Source organism: Corvus hawaiiensis, chromosome 9, assembly GCF_020740725.1.
Source record: "Corvus hawaiiensis isolate bCorHaw1 chromosome 9, bCorHaw1.pri.cur, whole genome shotgun sequence".
NCBI lineage: Eukaryota > Metazoa > Chordata > Aves > Passeriformes > Corvidae > Corvus > Corvus hawaiiensis.
The window spans coordinates 13,663,158-13,685,259 of record NC_063221.1 but is presented as its reverse complement, the minus strand read 5'-3'; the positions used below and the strand labels follow the sequence as shown (position 1 = coordinate 13,685,259).

The 22,102-nt window shown below is 37.1% G+C and overlaps 1 protein-coding gene across 2 annotated transcripts in view; it reads right to left on the bottom strand.

The window, feature by feature from the left end:
• OLFM3 (olfactomedin 3) overlaps positions 1–22,102 on the bottom strand; it is a 54,821-nt gene that overhangs the window by 20,436 nt on the left and 12,283 nt on the right. The window contains exon 1 of one of the 2 annotated variants that reach the window (XM_048312894.1): positions 853–1,030. The exons of the other annotated variant lie outside the window; for it this stretch is intronic. Coding sequence (XP_048168851.1) covers positions 853–981 — 129 coding nt within the window. The 5' untranslated portion in view covers positions 982–1,030. Of the gene's footprint in view, positions 1–852; positions 1,031–22,102 lie in introns of those variants that run through there. 2 annotated transcript variants of the gene reach the window in all.

Here is a 22,102-nt window from a genome sequence, read left to right as displayed (position 1 = left end):
AGAATTGTGAACTACTATACAAATAGTTAAATTAATATTTTACATAACCTCCTATTATGTAAACATCTGATTGCAGTTACACAAAAAGATACATAGACAAGAGTGTTTTACTAAGCATTTAGGAAAACGATGTTCTAATTTAATTTATGAATACCAGGACAGTGTTCCCTCTCATCCAAATAAACTGTTACTTGACTTTTTAGGCTTTTCATGAGTTCATATTCACAGCTTTCCTGTAGGTTTTCACTAACTGAGGCTGCTGTATATGAGCGTCAATGATACAAAGTGGTATTTGTGTCATTTGTATTATTCCCATTATCAGCCTTTCTAAAATTCTGGTACCCAACCTCCTAGCAGCAATTTTATTTTGTTTCTAACAGCTATTTATTTGTTTAACTGTACTCCAATAAAGAAAAATAGGAAGGAATCAGACCCTTTGCATGTTGTAGTGAATAGTTACTACGTAACATTATCCAGTTTTCAAAAAGAAACCTACTGCCAGATATAATTTTTCTATGCAATGCATTTTTCTGGAGCAGTAAAGATAGGAAGAACAGTCTAGACCAATGAAAAGCCACTGCTGTACTCTTTTTAGCATTCCATATTCAAGATGAAGGTATTTGTTCTTAAATATTTAAGGACACTATTTTGAAATCTTCCCTTTCATAGTAAGACCACAACCTGCTCACCAGTGTGGTTTTATGATGCCCAAAAAGAAGCATGCATTAAGACATGATAGGAAGATTAGTAGCTTAAAAAGAGATTTATAAAGAGGCAACAAACTAAAGCTTTTGCTGGCACTTAAACACTAATTCAGCATTAAATGGCTTGCAACATGTAACAGCTACTTACTAGAGTATCTGAAGTGGTTATTCTGGTGGTGTTTAGTCCTACCAGAGAAGGGAGAGTTTGGGACATCCAGTTAGAGATCATTGCCATGGTACTAAGAACAGCACCAAGCTTCAGCAGCGGAGGACTCATTGCTGTGGAGCTAATGAGTTTTCATAGTGAGTGATTATCATCCCAGTGCAGGCTGGCAGTGAGAGGCGTGACTGCAGCACACAACATCCACAGCATGAAAGGAGATCAAGGTACCCAGATTTAATCATCCATTAAAAACATCCATATCCTCATTTGCCCTCTGTCTTTCTGCTCTTACTAGCAAACACTTATGACTGTCTTATGCTGACCACTAAATAAACAATCCTTTCTATGCTAATAGTCATTGCAGTTTCCAGTGGGAGATGGTGTGGGTGAATTATCTCTTTATAGGTGCTAGACAGTCAATTAGCCCTTAATTAGTTCCGTCCTAGCAGAGCAGCATGCTCCTGTCTAAAATGCAAAAGCCTGAGCACAAATAACCCCCCACTCCTCATCAGTGCTTTGGCAGAAATATGCTCAGGTCTGTTTGTAAATGTGGTACTGCACCTGTCCATGGGAAGGGGCAGAACTGTCAGCCTGCTCATCAAAGCATCTTTCTGGACCTGCCTTGATTTGCTGCTCTCATAAATTACAAACATCGGTGACTTTATTATTTGCACAGGTTGTTATTAACATCTTTATTGTTCAATAAAGAACACTGAGGCAGTGAAGAGTCATATTTCTCAGTGTTCTTGTTAGTTTACAAGTTTTTGTACCAAGAGTTATTGCATTACTTCCAGGGTTGGCAGACTCACTATGTCTTCATTGGTGCCTGGATGGGAACAGAAGATAAATTTGGAATAGCACATTTTGAGACTTCTTTTGGCTCTGCTGTTAAATCTACTGTTCTCTAGTGCTGTAGCATGAGCTCCAGGTTCTGTAGCAATTTATCTTATTCATATATTTAGTGAGTGTAGGGGGGAAAGAAAAGCAGAAAAAACAGTCTAGAAATCATTGTGCCATAGGGGCAGTTCTACTTTTTAAGAATTATTTGTAAAAGAAGTGCTGAGTGAGGACTTCTAATGGCAATTATTTAAGAGAAACATGCATAAAGTTTTCTGGGAGACAGGCTACTGCATTTTCCTGAGGGCAGTTATGAACTTAGTTTCTGAATTTGCTTTAGAAAATTATTTTTTCTTAAGGACTTTTGGCAGTTATATGAGGGAACCCTGTGTGCAATGAAACCGAAGGGATGCATTTTTATAGGTGTGTGTCATCATGAATGTATTTATTAAAGCTACTGTAACCCTGCAAACAGTTTTTCAGATCCTCAGAGCTTGTACACCAACTCAGGCTAGACGTTTCTCTTCCAGTATTCACTCAGAATTATTTACATAAATCTCTGCAGTTTAAGGAAAATACATGTAAACCTTTTTTTTTTTTTAAAAAGAAATTGAAGAAACCATTGAGAGCTATTATAGAAACTTAAGGAGTCTCCCAGCAATAGAAAATCTGTGTATCCAAGTATTAAATATCTTGTGGTAGTTACACAGTAAGGTGAGCTCTGAAATGTTTCAAATACTCAAAAACTTAATTCACTGAAGAGATATTTGAATACAGTGAAAGAATATGAGTTTGCTTCTGCACAGAAAAATAAGCTTTTTGCTAGCCTCTCTGTATATATAAACATTGCAGTAGAAGACCTAAATATGAAAATAATTAAATACTAAACATTTTTTAGTTTTATTTACCTGTAGCATACTGAATGCACATGCTGGTTTGCCTGCTTTTTGACTTATTTCACACACTTTCTCCAGAAGTCCTGGAACAAACTAACACACAAGGGCTGTTTTCTCCAGAGAACTAGAATTGCTTTTAAACTATTAACTGATAGTTGCTGATGTCTGAACAAGAAAACACGATTTTTTTTGCTGATTTACAAGAAAAGTATCCCAGTGAAAAAAAGCTGCACTGCATCAGTCTCCCTGATCCATTCAGCTCCTTTGTCCATAATGGTCAGCTGTAGGTGCTTAAAAGCAAAGTGCAAGGAGAGAACAGACGTACAGTGATACTTGCCTTGTTGTAACCTTCCAGCAAACTGTGACACTTACTGGGCCAGAAGTTGCAATTTTGTGTTTATGATGCTGCCTTCTGAATTTTTCAAGTAATTTTTAAAGTCATCTGTACTTTCAGGAGGCACAACGTTCACCTGCATGGAGTTCCACAATTTAATGATGTCTTTTGTGAAGAATGTAGTTGCTAGAAGTGGTGTATAGATTGCAAATTTGAGAAATGCTATGCAATCACAGAAGTTTTACTTGGAGTATTTTCTGTATTTCAGAAGATAAAGTTCATATAAGCTTGGATTGCCTGATGGTGGTCATTATGCACATTTCTCTTTAGAGTCTCTGTGGCCTATTCTTGATATTGTGATTTTAAGACTGAGAGATGAGTCAGGCCTTTACCTCAGCCTGATGAAGGGCTTAGCAGGTAAAGGCATTTAAGGCTTTCCAGGAGTTATTGTTTCTGTGGAGAGGGGCTTAAAGTTGTCCTCTGAACAGATGTACACACTGAATTGTCCAGACTGACATCAAGAATGAGGCTTTTTGCTGAACTGTCACATTTCATTGGCAATTTGTAAATTTCCCAAGGACCTCCACTGATTACTTCCAATATGGATAAGGTAACACTTGATAATGTTGGATAATTTTCCAGATTTATTAGGTTATTCTGAAGTATCTCAGCACACTCTCTAGACTTAATACAAAAAAAATTCTATGCATCAGTTTTATCATCTTTTTTTTATTCCTGTCCTCTTTCAGAAGTTTAATAAGCACACTAATTCCCTCAGTTCCAAGACATTTCCTGAATGTAATGATAGTTTTTTTTTTTTACCACATTGAATTGCAGCTTTTAACATTTTCGGTTTTCTTCTCTTCAACATTTGCTGTTTCACAGAAGAATGTAATTGGTTTCCTCCTGAATTTTAACATTTGACAAGATACATTCAAAAGGCAAAGAAAGACTTTTCTGATGCCCAGATTAATAATTACTGCTGATTATCCTTCATCCAGGGTATTTTCAATTCCTGGAAAGAACGCTGTTTGTTGGGTTATTATGATTATTCCTAACAGATGACATGCTGCTTGGTTCTTGTGACAGAATATTCATTAATGCAGTTTAGCACTTTATTTTCTTCCAACTGGTTTAACTGTGGAAGAGAAAGCTTGCTGCCATGTAATTCCCAGTATTGCTGCTAGATACATCTTTAAAGAACTCAGCAGGAGATGATGCTCTAGTCCTCTTGGCTAGTTATATAATTTAACATTACCAGAACGCTGGCACCCCCATGGTGCTGAAGTCAGATCTGCTGTAGCTGCACTGGGGCTTTAAAGCCCTTTTGTGCTGCAGTGCAGGGACGAGGGCAGGTTGTACAAGTGTCTGGGAGCCTCCTCAGGCTGCCCTGGCCCAGGGCCTGCAGGAGTGAGGCTCACCCTGGAAAGCTGGAAACCCGTTCTGCTAGGGCTGCAAATATGTGGCAGCTGCATCCTGGGCTGCTGCAAAGGCAATGCCAGCCCCAGATGTGCTTAGACAGGGACAGCACTTGCTCTGTGTAATTGTCCATATTCTGTGTGTCTGGTATTTCCCATTCTCTGCACCCATTTGTCAAGTATTGCTTCAGAGCACTATTGCTAGAGAAGGTGTACATGGGAACAGTCTTAAAAATATCTTTCCTGAACAGTGGAATACTCAATGAAACTATATTTTGTTTGTGTTTTTACCAGAGCTGTGTAAGTGTCCAACCCCCCTTTTTGTTAAGGAAATAGAATGTTAAAATAATTTTAGCTGTACTTTACCATAAATAATTGGGTAAATTAAAAAATGGCAAGCAAAAAGTAGAAAATTTTTGTACCACATCTGAGGTAACATACACAAAGATCATACCTGAAGCCACAGAATAACTGAAGAGTTATTCTCATCTTGCTAGGAAATAAAAACAAAACCTTATGATCTGTGTTTCATTTCAGCTCTGTATTTTCTGTTTTTTTTAAAAGCTGCAATTCTAGTTTATGATTAACTGCTATGAATTAGTTTTCTGAACAAAAGCTAGAATGCAACAGCAATTCTAAAATCTGAACAATATTCTTTATTACCCTAAATTTCTGTTGGTATGATAACTTCCTCTTTTAATTAACTTCTAAAGTCAGCAAAAATGGAAGCATCTATACAGAATAACTTCAGATGCCATATTTTGATCTTACATAAAAATCTGTCAATCTGTAGCAATTTCAATGTTGTTAATGTTATTGTATGCTAGTTCTGTAGTATTCAATTAATATATTACAAATTACTAGGGTTATTAAAAGTATTATTTAAGGCCTTTATTTAATAAGAAGTCTGAAGGCTCTTCCTGTCTCTGATATTTACTTTCACTTTGAGATCCTGTTCCATTTTGATAGGGATTGAGTCTACTGAAAATGAGAATACATCCCAACATTATCTTATTACAACTGAGGTAGTAGGATCTCTGTACAATAAAAAGTAATTAACATCAATTCGGAAAAGCAACAAAGCAAATGTCCTGAGTCAGCAACATGTGAAAATATACCCAGGCACCCACCCCAAAAACTGTCTAATTACCTTCTGGCCAGAGGAAAATACGGATTTGCAAGAAAGGAAACAGTGAAGTTCAGCAGCAGTCACTTAACCCTGATGTCACTTACTTAATGTATGTAAAAAAGCAATGCTACCTTAAATAATTCTTGCAATTCAAAATTGCATTCATGGGTAAATGCTATAATGTAAATACCTGAAACCTTGCATTTTATGTAGAAGTGATTGCATACTCGTGGCTCAGCTGGCTTAACTAGATTCCTTTGAAGCAGAGCAAAATCAGGAATCTTACATCTCAGTAGGTTTCTACTTTGACAGGTTAGGTTTAGAAAGTAAACTCAAGAAGAAAAGTCAAGGCTTCCCTCATGGCAGTGTTCTATAGTGTATGTAGTTCTTTATCTTCATGTGACATATTCTTGTACTCAGTAGTACACTGGTTTAAAAAATGGCAGTACATTAGTCATTAGTCGTGTTCCTGCACATGATTATTTATTCACATTACGTTAATGCATGTACAAAGCAAAGTTCTCAGAACTGGAATGGCAATTAAAATTCATAGAGCTGCAGATGGACTGAGAAAGCACAGATTTGTGCTATCAGTTCAACTGCAGTTCTCTGAATTTAGAGAACTGTGCCTTCTTCATCTTACTGTTTTTGTTCTACAAAACCCTGTGGCTTTGCAGTGCTACTTGTGAGCAGCGATATCCAGGTTCTTTGTAAGGGCAGTTTGAGAGGTATGTGCCCTTTCTAGAACATATCTTCTCACAGCTCATCAGTGCATATACAGTGACATTCTGCAGTCAAGCGACACTTAGAGAAGTATTTAGCAAGGGATTTTTAGTCTGGTGTCTATTACATGCTTCTGTACCAATGCTCTGGAGGTGATCTTTCTGAAGTGGTCTTAGCTATCTGCTGGTTCATTTTTCAGGCTTCAGGGAGCTTCTTTTGAGTGAAGACATTAGAGAACATTTTCATGTTTTTTTCACACTTATTGTCTTGTGTTCTGCTGTTAGCAAATCCCAAGTGTACAGAATAACAAAGTAGTGTCTCCACAGAAGAATTATGAGAATTGACTGAAACAGGAAGCAGGATGGGCAGTCTGGTTTAGGAAAATCTGCAGTTAATTGAAACAACTGGGAAAAACAAATGGATGGGGAAGGACTAAGTGAAATGAAAAGCTTCTTCTCTTGATTTCCTGCTATTTTAATTTTCAATAACATTTATATCAGGTACTCATAAAACCTCATAAGCTTTTCCCTCAAATGTGTGATATGATGGATCTAATGGGAGAAAGAGCATATTTTCTAAAATATATGGAGACATCTATTTAGTAGATAATGACTAAAGATTGTGCAGGCAGTCCTTTTTCCTTTAACAGAGGCTGGAAATCTGGACGTTTTTCAAGGATTCTGTGATCCCTTGTCTTGCTCTGAGCATCTACAGAATGGCAGGGTGCAATGTTGGACAGTTCTGGGTCTGGAATTTGTTGCAGTTTTTCTTTCCTTTGAAAACTGTACCGATTGGATATGAGAATTTATACAGAAGTCCTCCTGGAGTAATTCTCATGCTTAATGTACAATTTTCTATCCTCAAAATACATATTATTCTGTTGAGGATGGGTGTGAGGTAGGTGAGCTGGCTTTCATTGAGATTAAATTTTAAGATATTAAAGGAGCTGAAACTGAAGTTAGATCATATATAATCCTGGAGAGAGCTTGAGCCATGAAAATCAGTAAACTCTGTAGTAATTGAATAAGTGGTTCCAGCTGGCTCTGATTGCGACTAGATGTTAGAAAACAGAGACTTAAGCTACTTAGAGCCAAAGTGCCTTTAGACTGTGAGAATGGGCAGTATAACTGGCCCTTCCTCTGGTTAATGCAAGCTTACAGCTTTGCAGTCAGCACTTACAGACCCTTGAACGGGAGCTTGCCTGTGGACTGTCATTTTTAATCGATACAGGTAAATTTGTTCAGTGCCTTTTTAAAATCTCCTTGAATCTTTGCAAGTGAGAAGAACACAGAAATGAAGAAAGTGGAAAGGGTTTGCAAAGTAAAATATCCTCTCAAAAGGAAATTTTGTCTTTGGGAAAAGGGTATGTCTCGTAGGGTATGTCTGCACTTATAAATACAAGAGGTTGGGGGGGGTATGGGGTTGAATGCTGGCCCATAGCAAACCATAGTGTTTGTTAGTACCACACACCCTAATTACCTTTTCCTTTTATGCCTGGGCATGCTTCAGTTAGATGGTTTGGACACGGATGCAGCATTTCAAGAGGGAAAGAGTAGTTTTGCTGTGTGGAAAGCAGCTGTCCCTCAGAGCCCAGAAATCAGCTCATCTCCTTTTTATTTAGTAGCATGGCTGTGTCTGCATTTGGCCAAGTGCTGTCTTTGGAACTGAGAGCAAAGGAACCATCTACTGTTTGATTTCTGCTGCATTCTGACAAGCAAGTCTTTGTTCTTTGTAAATGTACAGCTTTGCACTACAGAAACACTTGGCTGTATTCTCCTGTATTTCCCAATGCAGATAATTGTCAAGACTGAGTAATGAAAAAGCAAGGTGGCAAGGGTTATCCTATCCTGCTGACTTGCCCTTCATCCCACCATGTTGCCATACATTCTTTTGGCAAGTCTCTTAAACTGTCACATCATGCTGATACCCTTTTCTAACATATCCCTGTCGTATCCTCTGTAGGGATGAAATAGGGAAAAATTCTTCAGAAGTCTAAACTTGAGCTTATTCCCAGTGGTCTGGCACCCCAGAGGCTACAGCACATGTAGGTATTAAGCAGAAGTTTATAGGTTTAATGAGCATGGCACCGATAAAGGCATTTAAAGGCTGTAGCATCTTCCTGTTTGCATTTTCTAACAACGGTGGCATTAAAATTTCCCTCCTGAGATACAAAGATCTTTTTCTGTAGGCAGAAAGACTGAGAAAGAAAATTACATTTCTGTTCAGAAAGCACCATGTTTCCTGCAAAATCTTCAAATAAAAATATTTTTTGAATGTGTCTCATTGCAAGCAAATCCGTTTTAATGTATACTGCTTCTCGACACCATCCTGGAAGGCCTAGTTTACTTTTAAACAGGGATGAAAGCTTACAAGTAGTTTAAGTGAATATTGAGAAAATTCTATGGGCTATCTTGTCTGCAAGACAGAGGTGTTAATCTGAATGCCGTGGCCAAATTCCAGTAGTTAGCTGTGTTCTGTCTAGCAAAATGCTTCTTGCTGTTTCAGTTGGATACTTAATCTGTTCTAAATGCTGTGTAGTGCTTTGAATACGATGAGCCAGGTGCTGTGTTTCAGCTCAGTAAAACATGCTGCATTTCAGCAGTGGGTAAAACAATGTATGGATATGCTACAAAGCATAATCCCAGATCAAAGATGCTGTAAAATACCCTTATGTTTAAATAAGGATATAGAAAGCAAACACTTGCTATTTTCTAAGGCTGTAACAATCCTGGAAGTTTCTGAATTGAATAATGCTGAGAAGAACTGAAGGTATTTATCTGGGAAAGAATCAAAATTGTATTACTTGAAGAAAAATAACAGAGAGTATCCCATAAGCCTTACTGAAGTTATGACATACTGTTTTCTAGCTGCCTTTTTAATGCCCTATTTACACTTTCCAGAACACAAATAAAAGTTTTAAATCATATTTCACTTTAAGGGATTTTAATTGCTCATTTTAATTTATCTTCCCGTTTATCCTATTTTTTCTTTTTTTATTGAAATAATTTAAAACTCTTACGAGGAAGGAAAAGAAAGCTGCAGGAAGGAAGAGATGGGGAAAAAATGGCTCTGAAAAAACTGAGACATACTTAGTGGTGAGCTATTAGGGATTTCTGCCTCTTTGCTTCTACCTTGCAACTTGAGTATACCAAAAGAAAGATGCCTAAAAGACAATTCAAAGCACCTTTTTTCATAAATTTAGTATTTATGCATGGGCACAGTGGCAGTCATGGTAGTGTGCCCATCCTCAGCCTGGTCATTCCATCACCTCAGGCACACTGCCTGCTGTGTGAAGGTTGAGATCCTTCCTTGAGAATTAAAATCCTGAACTGGTTAATATTCTTAGTATTGAATGTTGCCTCTTGTTAGGGACAAATAAGGTTACTGTAGTTCATACAGCTCATGATATTCCAGGATCCCAGGCTCAGTAGATGTGCTGGCTAACCAGAGATCTTTACACTGATTTGAAAGAATCGATTTGAATTCTGACTTCCCTTCCTCCATTTCTACCAGGGGTTTGACTCAGGTGTGATTGCCACACCACTCTGTAGACTTTCAGTATGAGCACAATGCTCAGAAAAATCCATATGGGCAGAAGCTAGCAACTATTAGGAGAGGCCACATTCTTTTGATTACAAGAGAGTGGTGTCCATTGAAAGATCTCATAAAACTAGCACAGAAAATTGTGGGCCAATGTAAACACTGACATAAACATAGGTATTTTTTCAAACTTGTGGAAAAGGAAAACTGGAGACATAGTCTAAACAACTATGTTCACAATGTAAGTATGTAACTTGCATGGTGATATTTAAAAGTTAATAATTTCAACACTTGTGATTCTTCACCCTATCACGTGCTACCCTTTATCTCTTCTCTTGTGTCTCTAAAAGAGGCACTGAATCCTATTCTCTGAGTTAGGAAGTTGTGTTCTTGGACTAATAGTGGGTGGTTTTTCAGCTACTACAGACCATGATTGCAGCAGCTGAGGAGATGGTGGGAAATGGCTGGGCTTTGTGTTGCTTTGCAGTTGTACAGAGCAGTGTCTGATACTACAGGCTGTGACAGTGGAAGAGAACAAAGCTGTTACAGCACAGTAAGCAGTTCTGACATCAAACTGATCAATGACTTATCCCACACAAAAATTTCACATTTCATCTTCCAAATGAAGGTGAAAATGTATACTAAAAAAACATAATGACACATCATGTCACATTATAGTCATTCTTTTACAGTTGCATTTTATGACCAAAGGAAACAAGGTCATTCCTAGTTTAGGACATGACTGGAATTTTGCAGTTTTGTGGGATTTAGTGAGCTGACAACAGTGGAGTATATAAATGATGAAGACTCAGCCGATATCCCATCAGAAGCCTTCTGTTTACTGACACTCTCCATAACCTGTCTTTTTAAAAAGTCTCTTCAGCACTTTACGGCTATTCTTTTATCATCTCCCACACTTAATCCCCATGTGCAGTCATAATCCTCTGTTTACAGTACCAAAATTAAAACACCACTATTATCTCATAGGAGAAACATATGAAATGTGTGAGGAGTGAGCATCAATGAATAGCTAAGAAGCAAAGATTTGATTTAGAGAGAAAAAGGTTTCTGTCCACAAGCAGTTCAATGCAGGTATTCTTTCTAGCTTTAATGAGGGGGAATTCAACAACTAGGAATCACAAAGTCAGTGAGTCTTTAAAGGACTGCTTAGCAATATGAGTGTGAGAATAAAATTCATGGGCAATGCTGGTGAAGTTTTACATAAACTTTTAGATCTAATTAGTAAAAAAGGGCCAAGATTTTGATTAATGAAGGCATTACATAACCTTCAAGATTTGATATTAATTTTACAGGGAGATTTAACTAACTTATTAGCAAATGACAGAGAAATTTAATAAAATATTTCTACTAAATCTTGTAATTAGTTCCTGCAGCTTGGCCAACAGTGCTACAGAAAGTAGAACTGTTTGCAAAAGGGCAAAAAATAACTTTGGGCACACAACTTGTTCTGGAGCTCCTGAGAGTGTTTTCAATCCAAAAAGACGATTTTAAAAACATGCACAAACTCGTATCAAGGATCGTAAAACAAGAAAAGGAAATTTCAATCAAAGCTACTGTACAGTTCAGACTACACAGTTCTTATCTGTATTTTATAGCCCTCCGTCCTGACCAAGAAAAAATTCTGAGTTTTTGTCTTCCATTAGTGTATTCCTAGCCAAGATTCACAGCTCCTGCTTCTAAAAAAGCACCAAGAGATTAAACAATAACAGTAAAAGCTACTAACATGAAACTTGAAAAAAAATTGTTAGCCGATTTGTCAAAGTGCTGGTGGTGTTAAGGCAATTAAATAGCAATAAAAAAGCACTAAGGCCCATAATTGTTAGCTTTGAAAATCCATTTTAGATTTATAACTAGAATAAAATGATTTAAAATCTATATAAAAAGAGATGATTTGACAGAAATAGGAAGATGCTGAAGATAATATTGTGGAACTCAAAAGTGGGAAACTGAAGAAACTGCATTTCAAACATACTTCTTTTTTATTGACTTTTTGCTTTTGATGGACTAACAAATTATTGCTTATTTGTTTTCTTATGAATACAACAGAGTCAATCTGTCACAAATAAGGAGAAAAGTGATTCCAGATGGAATCTACCTCAGCCATTGCTTAGGGAAAATATTTGTCTTCTTTGGGGCCAGATGGCATGCCATAGGGCTATTTGCAAGAATTAGTTTTTAGTGTTTTTTTTTTTTTTTTTTAGCGTAGCATATAATGAAGAAAAAAGGAGGTGGAAATACATTCTCTAGTATGAAAATATGGCTGCTGCAGGGAAGCACCTCCTGCCTGTGTTCTTACTTCTCCTAAGCTCTCTTGAGGTCAAGGGGGAAGGAAGGCAGGTACATTAGTGTAGGATTTTAGCAGGGGCCTGTCAGGAATAACAGGAAAACTTGCCTAATGAAGGGCAGTAACAGTTTCAAAGACACTGGCTTTTTCGGTAGAAATAAAGCCCAAGAAACCAAGTGTTAGCTTGTTGCAGCTTCTCATCTACTTTAGACTGTTTAGGAAACAGACTTCTGCAGGTCTTGTATCTGATGCAAGGGATGACAACTTGAGCCTGAAGGCTGTTAATAGTACTTTCCTAAATTATGCCTGTTGGGAGCTCTTTTTGTTTTATTACCACACACATGTTTTACAGATAATACAAGTCATTTCCTGAAGGGCACTTCAACAAAACCCAACTTGAATTTATACCACATTTTCCTGGAAGGATTTAAGGGGAGTTTTAAAATAAAGAGCTAAGTTTTAGCTGTGGAGTAACTTAATTAAATGACAGTCACTTTGCAGACAGTTTTTGCTCATTATAGTCAAATAATCAAAATCAGTTTAAAGGCCAAGCATGAATTGCATGATTTACACAAGAGATATATCACAATCCTCTTGGTTTGGATAGATTATCTTTGCTGACATTGTTAAGCTCTGCTCTGGACGGTGAGATTTTTAATATATTGTTTAGCAAACTAAGGATACAGAGAAGTTCATGAGTTAAGGGAAAACTCAGTGGATAAAGTTCATGACATGCGCATTTTTCAACCATAGTATGAATTAAAAATATTCTGATGAATTTAAAATATTAAATTTATCATTGGAGATTTTATTATATGACTGATATAAAAAGAAATGTTCTCAAAAACTTCCTTTTAGAGGTGAAAGAGACAAGTCCTTAGGTTGTAAATGACTTTTTCATCCTCAGAAACTTGTCAATCAAGTCATTTCACATAAATTCAATGGCTTATTGGTAACAAGAATGGATATTTTTGGCTAAGCAACAAATTCTTATTTCAAAGTGTTTAGAATAAATATCAGCTTATGCACTTTATTTCTTTTGAAAATTTGATAGACCTGAAATACGTTTATTTTGTTGCTTGGTGAGTTACTTATCCCCACAGCTTATGGGAGTGCTCCAGTGCCTGGAAAGCAGGCTACAAAACCACACCTAAATGGGGACATTCAAGCAATCTTGCTTTATCCTGAATTCTGCCCTCATGTTTTGCTTCTGGAAGTCTTTCATTCTTGTACATTTTTAAGTTCCATGTCTGAGCTGTTTTTAGCTCTTGTGTACTTTTGATTATTCATAACTCCTGGTTATGGTTTCTTAAGCCATTTAAATTGCTGATTTTTTTCCCTTAGCAAACCATTTTCTCTATCTGTTGGTTCAATAAATGATATAACTTCCTAAAAATTTTACCTGGCTCATATATGTATATGAACCTAGAACGCTCCCTTAACGTGTATGAGTTTTCTGTGCTACAGTTTGCTTTCTGGGGTTAGAACAATTGAGTTCAGATGAGATTCACAGATGTGGATCTTTTCAGAAGAACTCTGTAATCTGGCTCCAGATTTTCCATCCTTCCTTGCAGGGTCAAAGACTCTCCTAGAAGTTATAGCTTAAGGGTACCTGTATTAAGTAACTGAGACATGAGACTGTAGACTTAGCTTTGCTAAATCTTTCTAGTATGATAAAGCCTTCCTTATGTAGTATAGACTTTCCTCATTGTTCCTTGAGGGCATAATGAATTACCTATAAATAAATTTTGGACTGTGCACTATATGTAGACCAGATAGCAAAGCACAAATTAATCTCTCAATCAGTGTTCCTTGAAGACTTTCATTTCTGCTATGAATTCCTAGATGTACAGGAAATGTCACATCTATAAATCCCTTGAGCTGATCAGCAGTCTCAGAGACAGAATATATTGGATTTGTAAATATTTTTTTCAAAACGTAACAAGATCAGGTAACACACCACAGCAAGAAGGCAGAGTGGAGGAGATGAAAAATCCTGGTTTACAGGGCAGATGAGACGCTTTAGCTCTTACCTCAGTAGCACTGTGCTCTAGAGATAAAGCTGGAAAGCCAAGGTTGAATGTATAATGCAAATGCTATCTAGATACAAATGTCATTTATTGTTTTTACTCTTTCTCTTTGCACTTTGAGTCTTGGAGGAATTACTGTTTAATTCAGAAGATATTGTTCCTGCACTGCTGCAAGTTTATGTTGTCCTGAACTTGGCAAGGATACTAGAATCTAATTAAACCAATAAAGGAATGAAGGTTGGGAATCAGTAGGAGCAAGAGAGTCACAGAAAAAAAGGTAAAATCTCTTGCTTTGACTCAAAAGTGAGGTATTAGAAGTCAGATACATTAAGCAGGGAGCAAATGAAATCTCTAGTGCAGCTTGCTTGGCAGTCAGAAGAATGTTATTATAATAGCTTTTTAGTGGAGTGGGAACATCCAATTTCCCCAAAGACCAATCTGGCTTAGCAGTGCAGACTTTCTGACTTCATATTCTAATGCTTACTTCACAAGATGCCCCATTTCTCCTTATGTAATGAATTGAAAACAACATTGTTTCAGAGCACGAAGTGCAAGTGCTGCTCCATTAGACAAAAGAATTCTCAAGGAACTTTCCAAAAAATAAAAAAGAGAAAACTGGCCCTACAATCTTCATGTGAAAATTTTCAAATTTTAAATACTAGATGCCTGTAGAGAAGATAATCAAATATTATTTATCTCTAAGACAATCAGAGGAAAATAGTGGAGCTGATATGACAATATAGACCCTTTAAAAATGCAATAGAAACTGAAAGGGCTGACAGTCAGGAATATCAGTATCTTGGAAAAGGAAAGCACCCCTAAACATGAATGTGCTTTAGCAGATGTTGAAGGACAGATTATAATTCCAAATTACTTAAAGCTGTTACTCATGCCAAAGGCATATGAACTGCAGTGCAGCTGTAACACAGTACGCTGTTTTATGTGTTCCGAATGTAACCATTAGGATAAAAGCCTTCCAGCACTCTATACAGCCAGTAACATTGCTGCACAAAGTCAGTCTTCAGTAATTACAAAGAATCTAAGGCAATTCACAGTCCGTATTCATACTGTAAATTTAAGCCTTCTGGGTTGGCAAACAGTTGTCTGCAATCTATTGTAGAAGAGGAAAAAAAAGAAAAAAATTACTTCACATGCTAATGTAAGATAAAAGAAGACAGCAGGGAAGAGGAATACAAATAAAAATAACTCAACAAGGTAATATTCTTTATTCCTCATTCTATAATGATCCTTTCAAAAGACTTTTCCTCAGTCTAGTATGGTGTTCCTACTGGGTAATACACTAACAGTCTGCCAAAGAAAATTACTGCAGCTGAAAACTGAGCTGTTTCACAGGGAGAGCAGGACAGAAGTGTAAGAGTGAAGGCTGACATAAATCAAGAACCAGGAGCTTTCTGGTTTGTGTTAGGACGCATTGGGACCTTCTAGCTGTCCTGCACTGGCTGAGAAAAGATGTCTGAGCATGAAGAGCTCTCTGGATTACATGACTCTCTTGTGCACTGTCTTTCTTCCTGGACTTCTGAGACATTTGTTGGCATCATAGGCTGCACTCAGCTCTGGGTTATGCTGTGATAAGCAGGGACTCCTGGCAACTCGAAGGCTGCAGCAGCAAGAGATTTATAACCATGTCAGTCCTTCTTGGGTGTTTTTACTGGATACACGTCAGAGGTTCCTGAAAGGCAAACCTGTAATCTCTAGGAAAATGCAGCACAAATGCCAGGTGCTAGTACTGACATACAAATTTAAGAGAAAAGGACTGGTGTGTTACTGTTTCTCCTGAGTTCCTTATCAGTAGTAAAGGAGTGCGCATATATCACTGAAAATCTTATGTACAGTGGTGCTTTTGGATGGTTTTTATTCCATGCATGGAAGAATTACACTACCCTAGACTGATTTAGTTTTACTGAAGCACAAAGGAATGTAAGTATGAATAAAAAATTTTATGACCCAGCAAAATATCTTTTGTTCTAATCAACAACTGGAGAGAATTTTCTGTATGAATTGATTATTTAATCCCTGAAATTATGAGAGAAAACCTCGTATTTCACTTTATGGAACCTTACTGATTGTTATTTCAGCACTTATTTTTGCCTACTCATGATACAGATTCATGGATATGCTATACCTAAAGGATTATGCGTAAGACTCTGAACACGAGTTCTGCCTCTGCTCTTGAAGTAGTATGTAAATTATTGATTACTCACTGAAAAGGGCACTTAGATTTGAGGAATCTGTACTGCAACTTTTTAAAGAGTTTTATAAAATATAATATGAATTCATAAAAATGTCGTATTTTCCATCAATCAGTACATTGCTACTTGCAATGACCAAGTATCATTGACTTCACAGATATCGGTGTTTTAGTGGGTTTCTGAAATAGGAGCACTGAGCTAAACCTTTCCAGGCAAGTGTGTCCTGTCCTATACTAAAGAGAAGAGCACTTCCAGAAGACAGCAACACCCCCACTTTCTGAACCCAGACCTTGACCAGTGCTGAAGGAGGGAGGCTCAGGCTGTTGTAATACAAGCACCATCCTGTCAGCTGAAATAGAAGGGCTCTAAGAAACCTTCCAAGGAATCCAGGGGAAAGTCCTTCTTTGGACCATGTTTTTAAAAGACACAATATAAGCTACCATCTTTTATAACTGAGACAACACTAACAAAGGAGTTAATGAACTGGAAGTGATAAAAAGCCTAAAGGGGAACATAAGGTATGCCAGTTATCTTTAGAATAACATTCTTGAACTACAGGCCACATATAATTTGTTGATCAAGCACTAACTTGATCAACTGTTTTCTTTCTTTTCCATAGCACAGTATTTAGATCTGCTTAATCACACCTGCACATTCCAACAGCCAGCTCAATGCATAGTTACAAATTAGGAGGACTGAGAACTCTGTAATGCTCAGATGATAAATTCACTGATTTTGAAGACTTTAGAGCAAGAGGGAAGAGCTGCATGGCCTGAATTCTTAGTTTGAGATAAATGTATTCACTTCACTTTTCGGAAAATGCTCTTATGACACCATCTGTCAGCATAAAGCACTCAAATTTCAGTTGTATTTCTAGGATGATGCAGGGCTAAGAGTTTATGATGCAAGTATGTTAAATTGTTCTGTTTTGGAGGAATGCATTAAACACATTTTCAAGCTTCTGTTTCTAGTTTATCTTCTATGATTTTGTGAGTGTTCTGATGAAGGTAGGTAGCACAAGATTTGTTTCTGGGTGGAGGGAGTGAACTGAGAAGGAGAAAAAATTCTGAAGTACTTGAGAGACTTTTTTGCTTTTCATTTGAGATTAAAGTGGGGGGATAGGATCCCTCAAAATACTGTTTAAATGAAGGATGTTTTTAGAGGGCAGCAGAAGGACAGAAAACAAGCTCTTCTGAGCTGACAAGAAAGCAAGGTTACTGTCAGAAACTATTGATTAGGCTCTGGTCCAATAAAACCAGTCAGACACAACAATGGTGGGACCTTAGCATAGATAAGGTAGCTGTGCCTCCTTAAATCAGTAGTTTGTTTCATAAGTTTGGAATCTTTTTTAAGACACTGTTTCATTTATAGCTTTCCTTTGTGTTTGTATGTGAGCTCAGACTATGAAGTGAGGAGAAGGCATAATGAAGGTTAATGGAGCTCTCGGGTTCATGCAACTCATATGAATTAGAAATAATTTACTAAGAGGAGGCTCACCAAAATCAAATCTAAAAATACTTCATGCAGAGTTCATAATAGATTAAATATCACTTCCAGACAGCTGCAATGTAATTTTGCCAAAATGAGATAAAATAAATGCCAAATAAGTGTCAAAGTGAACAAAGGAAGGGTCCCTCCTGTGTCCCTTTACAAATACTTTTTCTTCTACATTATTCCTTTTGTAAACGGGGAAGGAGTAAGAATGGAAAGAGCAAGAAACATTAAAACCAAACTGAGCTCTGGATCAGTCCTTCCCTCCTCTCATTGGTACAGGAGCATATATTCCTGAAATTGCATAATCTGAAGTTAAACACAACAAACAGCATTCTCTCTTTTATTTTGGTAAACACTTGGAAGCATTATGAACTCAGCATCGTATTGTGAGATCAGCTGTGTGACTGCTGAGGAAGAATGAGTCCTCTTCTTTTGTTCTTCCCACAGGGAGCTACACAGAATTTCAGAATAGGGAGGAATACAAAAACAATTCTCTTCCCAAGATAATCAGCCATTGCAAATGAGGCAGTGTGACAAGAATAGTAAATACTTTCTTTTATTAATAGCAATAATTAACATCTTTGGATTAAAGGGGGAAACAATTCTTTCTTTGTGCTGTTCATATAATAGTAAACCAATCTAATGATCACTGCGAATTGTATCCCCAGGGCATAATTTGGAGGTAGATGACCTATATAGGTTCCAAAGGCTTTCTTTACAATTTTATAAAGAGGGAAAGAATGGTCTCACTTCATCTGGGAATGAGTTGTACTCTGCATGCTAGAAAAGCTTGAAGGTTTTGACACACTATTTTTATTAAGGACAAGGGATCAATTTGTGTCACTTGGCAAATAATTCTACTGCACTTTCATCTTTGGAGGTTCAGTCAGTAAGGAGTAGACTGATTGTACAGTGATGGTTTCCTGATAGGCATGCTGTGGAAACTCCATGGAGGGGAAGCTGTCCCAGCAGTGCAGTTAATCAGCCATCTCCTAAGTGCCATGGGAGCTTTTCAGAGGGACTCCACAACACTGCTTCACATGGGTTAATTGTAGGTTATCCAAGCTTGGGTTCTTTGGTCAACCAAAGAATTCTTTCTGAATTCACAGAAAGACATTAAGTATTTAAGTTTGGAACAAGTCTGACTGAATTATTTTCCATTTCATTGTGTTTCAAATTTCTCCTTAATTTCTCTTTGATAATAAAAATGATTTTAATTTAGAGAGGGAATTTAATCTAAGGATGTCATAATATTTTAATGTGTTCAGTCCAGCCTAGCAACAAAGAGGAGTTCTAAAATCCTGTTACTTTCTATGTGATAAGAAGAATGTGTGTTCTCGTCACAGATATGAACCTACAGTTAAATTGCTACAACCCTGGAGTGACAGCAAGGGAGGCAGAACTGGAAGTCACATCTACTGATTGTAATTGAATAGCTGGTGCTGAAATCTAGCCCGTGAGCTGCAGATTTGGTATAATTAAAAGATAATTTGTGTATGAGGAAATAGCACATTTATATGCTATTTCACAATGTATGGAGAATATAAATACATGTGTGAGACAACATCACATAAATGCACTTTGTTTCTAGATTGTGTACAATAAACTCCAAACACGGGGTAACAATATATTCTCTCACCATTACACAGGGTAAAGGTAATCATATACTAATAATGTGAAGCAACTGTTATGCAGAGCTAAATTCCTAAATTCTTACTCAGACAGGATAAGGATTAAGAATTTTGCTCCATATTGCCTCTTTACCAAACATAATTACTTGGTTACAAGTGTTCATAGTAAAAGAAATTCTCTGTCACTATGCACAGAAAGAATAGAACCATTCCCTTTTTCACACTCTGCTATTGCACTGTTCTCAAATTAATCCCTGAAAATTGAGCTTTAAAAACCCCCAGAAGTGTGAATTCAAACCACCATATCTGTGTTTTATAGGTATCCAGTCCTGGTGTTAGCAAAAAATGAAACAGTGTCTGCATGATAACGAATAGAAAAATGATGAGCAAAATACTTACTGAATATAAATAATGTTTAGTTCCATAAGCATTTCTGTGCATGAAATGCAGTTCTGAGTGTACCTTAAGGTGGTTGCTAGTGATGACTCTTAAGCATTAAATGTCACTGTATTATGCAACTGCATCTGTCTTCTCAAAAATTACAGAGGCACACTGTGTCTTGTGATATCTAGGACTAACCCTAAAGTGACTGTCCTCAGTACAGTACCTAGTTTACACCACTAAGGATGTAAAGGATGTCACAATTTCATTCTCTGGACATTGCCTTTGCTCACTGGTTCACCAGACAAATAGAAGGAAGCCACTCAGGATGATTTTCTTTTTTTTCCAAACATAATAAACAAATAACTATTGTTTAGGGGGGAATAGAAATCTTTATATGTGCCCAATCAACTCAGAGTAATCTGTAATAACGAACATGTTTGCTGGAGTATGTTGGTTTATTTGAATATTAAGGTTTTACCAGAATGAAATATTTATGGAGTTTTATTTAGCTAATGATGAACAAGGAGTAAATAGCAGCATGAGTTTCTTTGTAAAAAAGCTTTCAAGGAGAGGAAAAAAGGCAATTGAGAATTCCACTACACAGAAAATAGTCTTCTTACTGGCACTAGAATGGGTCCTCACTCACCCTGACTTCTCTGAGAACCTTTGGTGACAGAAATGATGCAAAAAATTTCTTGTTATTTCAGTTTAGGATTCCTTTAGTGAGGAGGAGGGAAGAAAGAAAATGGGGGCAAGGATATTAAATAATGGTGGCCAGATTTTGGCTTATCTCTCTAACTTTTTAGTGCTGTGCAGATGTCAGGCCCAGGCATAGCCAGTAATTACTGGCTTGGGGATGGCAGGATCACTCTAGACGCAGCAACACCACAAAATTACAACTAGAAATTTAGTTAGGGTCAGATCCTCAACTGCTGTAACTTTTCTGACTTCTGACAGTGCTCAGGGGCTGCAGCATTTCTCAGAGACCAGAGATATGGCCATAAGTCAGTCCTCAGTCTTTGCCACTGCTTTGCTGCTGCAGTGCAGATAGTGTTTGCAACTCCGTGGGTCCTTGTGCAGAAACACTGGCCTAGGGCTCCTGAGGCATTTTAGTCGTACCTCAGACTCCAACATATTCTCTTTCTAGCTACAGAATAAGGAAATCTATTGTCTTGAGATTGTACTATACAAATCCCGTGTGAATCCCATAATAGCAGTCATGTTGTTTGCTCTGCTTACTCTTTCTCATATGGAAGATATCTGTTATTTCTTCTGCAGTCGTGTATGATGTCCTCAAAAGACAAAACTCTGGATGGAAACAGAACAGGATGGCTTAGCAGTTCCCAAAAACACAATAAAAGACAGTACAGTTCAAAGCAAATTCACACTCTGAATCCATTCATAATTGCATATTCACAGCAGGCCTCCAGAACAGCAGCAGTGAAATGTGTTAGGCTTTATCGCACTCTTCTGAGAAGTGCTGAGGGCCCCACTGAATAGTTAAAAATAGACTGCACTGTATACTCAATAATAAGGCTAAGCAGATAATTTGATCTAAACAATTTAACAAAATTAGCTTTCTCTTTTACTAGAATCAGTTTACAAAGAGTGCTATTTTCAGCAACATTTCTATAAATAATTTCTACTGCACAGCTATTTTATGAATAATTCACAAATCTGAATGCTAAAATTTGAGCAACTTTGGATTGATAAGCCATAAATGTACTGGTATTTCTTAAGTGAGCACACAAAATTTGTTATCTTATATAAATGCAAGTATAAATTATAAATGTGTATTCAAAATTATAGTATTCACCTAACATTCTGCTTCATCACTGATTTTGCTTGATAGGAAAGTAGTACAAACAATTTTGGACCTACGTTTGTTTAAAAATTGGAACAACTATTTGTGGAAGATTTTACTTCTGTTTTCTTTCCCATCTACTGAGGGCAGTGTGTTAAGAAATATGAATATTGAAAAATTTGCTTTTTCATCCTCACTTTCTTCATATGCATCTTGCACTGATGTGCTTGTTCACAATAATCTTCTGTCCACGTGACCTTTGATGGGCACAGGCCTGCTGACCAAAGGTATGGTAACATTCTAATTCACAACTGATGGATGGGCAGAGGAAGGTATAGTCATAGGGCTTTCTTTAGGCACTCAGAAGTGTATTTTTTAATGAAATATATCCCAGTCTCAATCTACTTGGGTACTGTTAGTCTTATTTTTATTAATAGGTCAGTGCTGCCTTTATGAAAGACAAAATAGTCTTTAGATGTTAGCAAGTTTTTTCAGGTATT